Source organism: Vigna angularis, chromosome 8, assembly GCF_016808095.1.
Source record: "Vigna angularis cultivar LongXiaoDou No.4 chromosome 8, ASM1680809v1, whole genome shotgun sequence".
NCBI lineage: Eukaryota > Viridiplantae > Streptophyta > Magnoliopsida > Fabales > Fabaceae > Vigna > Vigna angularis.
This window is the reverse complement of record NC_068977.1, coordinates 32,223,360-32,225,758: the sequence shown is the minus strand read 5'-3', so window position 1 is coordinate 32,225,758 and position 2,399 is coordinate 32,223,360. Positions and strand designations below refer to the sequence as shown.

At 39.3% G+C, this 2,399-nt stretch overlaps 1 protein-coding gene across 1 annotated transcript; it reads right to left on the bottom strand.

Annotated features, from left to right (window-relative positions):
* Positions 1 to 965: 965 nt before the first annotated feature.
* LOC108344029 (inorganic pyrophosphatase 1-like) lies at positions 966 to 1,830 on the bottom strand. The gene is made up of 3 exons (XM_017582490.2): positions 1,413 to 1,830; positions 1,197 to 1,318; positions 966 to 1,116 (listed from the first exon to the last, which is right to left on the bottom strand). The coding sequence occupies exons 1-3, from the start codon at positions 1,704 to 1,706 to the stop codon at positions 966 to 968; spliced, it is 567 nt and encodes a 188-aa protein (XP_017437979.2). The 5' UTR covers positions 1,707 to 1,830.
* Between the last annotated feature and the right edge of the window lie 569 nt (positions 1,831 to 2,399).

Genomic DNA, 2,399 nt, shown 5'->3' with positions numbered 1-2,399 from the left:
TTTGGTAGTTGATCAGGATCTATCAGTGTGTGATTTATAAAATTATCTATTAACTATGGGACACAGATTTTGGCCTTTCATTATATGTATTTTAAATTATTTTGGCTGCTAAATTTATTCTGAACATGAGGTTTTTGGCAGTTCTATCAAGATATATCAAAGCCAACAAAAGCTCAAGAATGTCTAAGTCAGATGTTGCAAATTGATGGAAGGTAATTTTTGTTAATGAAATGGTATCATTGGCATCACATGCATTTTAGCTTGTAATTGGTTTATAAAGTTTGAAGTACTTTATGCATGTTTGCTCTTTATCCGCAGCTGATTACTTGTGTTGTATGTTAGCAACCTTAACTGCTGTTTAATTGGAGATTGACTATTTAATTGAGATAACTATACCTTGCTAGCCTTCAATAGTATTATGATTGGGGCCATGAACTAAAGTAACACACTTTGAGATACAGTGGCACACCTATAGGTAGTTATTGAAGAAAATATGGTGGTAGAAGTTGGAAATATGATGAAATCTGATAGGAAGAACTAAACTACTCAAAAGTACATAAAATCTTTAGGTTTAAACCCTCCCTTGGTCCTCAAGTTTATATGAAAATCTCAGTTGGGTCCTCAAGTTTTTTTCTGTCTCAATTGGGTCATATTTTTTGTAAAAGTGAGCACATTTTGCCATAACCGTTAAGTGTTGTGAGACGGCGTTAAAATGGTGTGAGCTGGATTTTTCCATTTATGGACGTGGCATTGTGCACTAAAATTGAAAGGCCACGTGGTGCCAGATCTTCTCCTCCCTCCCCCTCTGCTTCCTTCCATCGGCGCCACCCAACTGCTAACACTTTCTATGTTCGCGGGGCATCTGGTTTCCCTGTTGATTTGAAGACCATAGAATCCATTAGGCAAACAATAGGAAACACAATCCTTAAAGTAAAGGGTAGCCCTTCAGAGATCAAATATGTTCCTCAGGATTCTCCCTCCAGATCCCTGTTTAGTGGTCTTTTCAAGTCCAGATCTTTTGTATTAATCTGTGAAAAGCAACCTAATAAACCATGGTGTTCCAGAATGGTCCGAATGGAAAACATATTTGCGTCACTGATTATCCTCAAGTCGCACCTGCAAATTCAAATATCACAGCGTTATATTAAAGCAAAGCCAAAATTAACGATGAAAAACAGAGAAGAGGATTAAATTACCCAAGAGCGTGTGCAGATTTGATGGCTGAAACAATGTTGGGATGCAAGGGGGTTCTTTTAAGGCATTCTGCAATGTGATCGACAGTGATTCCGTTCGAGTGGAGCTCCTCCATGATCCTATCCTGAGTCAATTTTCAAACGCGAAAATGAGCATGGAGGATTTCAATTGCAGGATTCATGCACGAGTATCAGAGAAAAATGGTACTGTTACTGTACCATGAGAGAGGTCCAAGGCATGGTTTGCCTAAGTTGGTTGAATAGGTGGGTGAGACCCAACCCCGTGATGATCCATCTGTCACTGTCATGGTCGATTATGGTTCGATCGAAGTCGAAAACCACCGCCACGCTTCCGCCCATTTTAGCCCTTCTCAATCTACCACTGATTGAAAAAATTGATAAGCAAGGGAATGGTTCTGCTAGAGTGCAAGGTGATAGTATTGAAAGAAAGAGGGAGAAAATGGAATATGCTGTTGCTCCACATCCGGGGATTGGTAGTGTTCCCAAAGCCATGGAAGGTGAACAGGTTGCAGCTGGGTGGCGCCGATGGAAGGAAGCAGAGGGGGAGGGAGGAGAAGATCTGGCACCACGTGGCCTTTCAATTTTAGTGCACAATGCCACGTCCGTAAATGGAAAAATCCAGCTCACACTATTTTAACGCCGTCTCACAACACTTAACGGTTATGGCAAAATGTGCTCACTTTTACAAAAAATATGACGCAATTGAGACAGAAAAAAACTTGAGGACCCAACTGAGATTTTCATATAAACTTGAGGACCAAGGGAGGGTTTAAACCAAATCTTTAACTAAAAGACATTAAAAGATAATATTGATATCTTTTTCTCCCTTCTCTATTGGTAAGAAGACCACATTTGTATAACCTAAAAGCATGCCATCAATTAAATTATGACCCTACAAGTGCCATCATATAATTTATCTTGTTTCTGACTTAAATTGGGTTTGATTGTGACAGGAAGGCGATCAATGATTTGTCAATAGGTTTGAGCGTTGATGGCCCTAATGTTGAGTGTTTATATTTGCGAGCTTCATGCTACCATGCTCTTGAACAATACAAAGAGGTGGTAAAGTTTTACTCTTAACTTTTTGGGAGAAATATTGATTCACATTTGTCACTCAACAACTTCATTTATGATCTCAGGTCAACGATTATGATGCTGCTCTGGATTTGGAATTGGACTCAATGG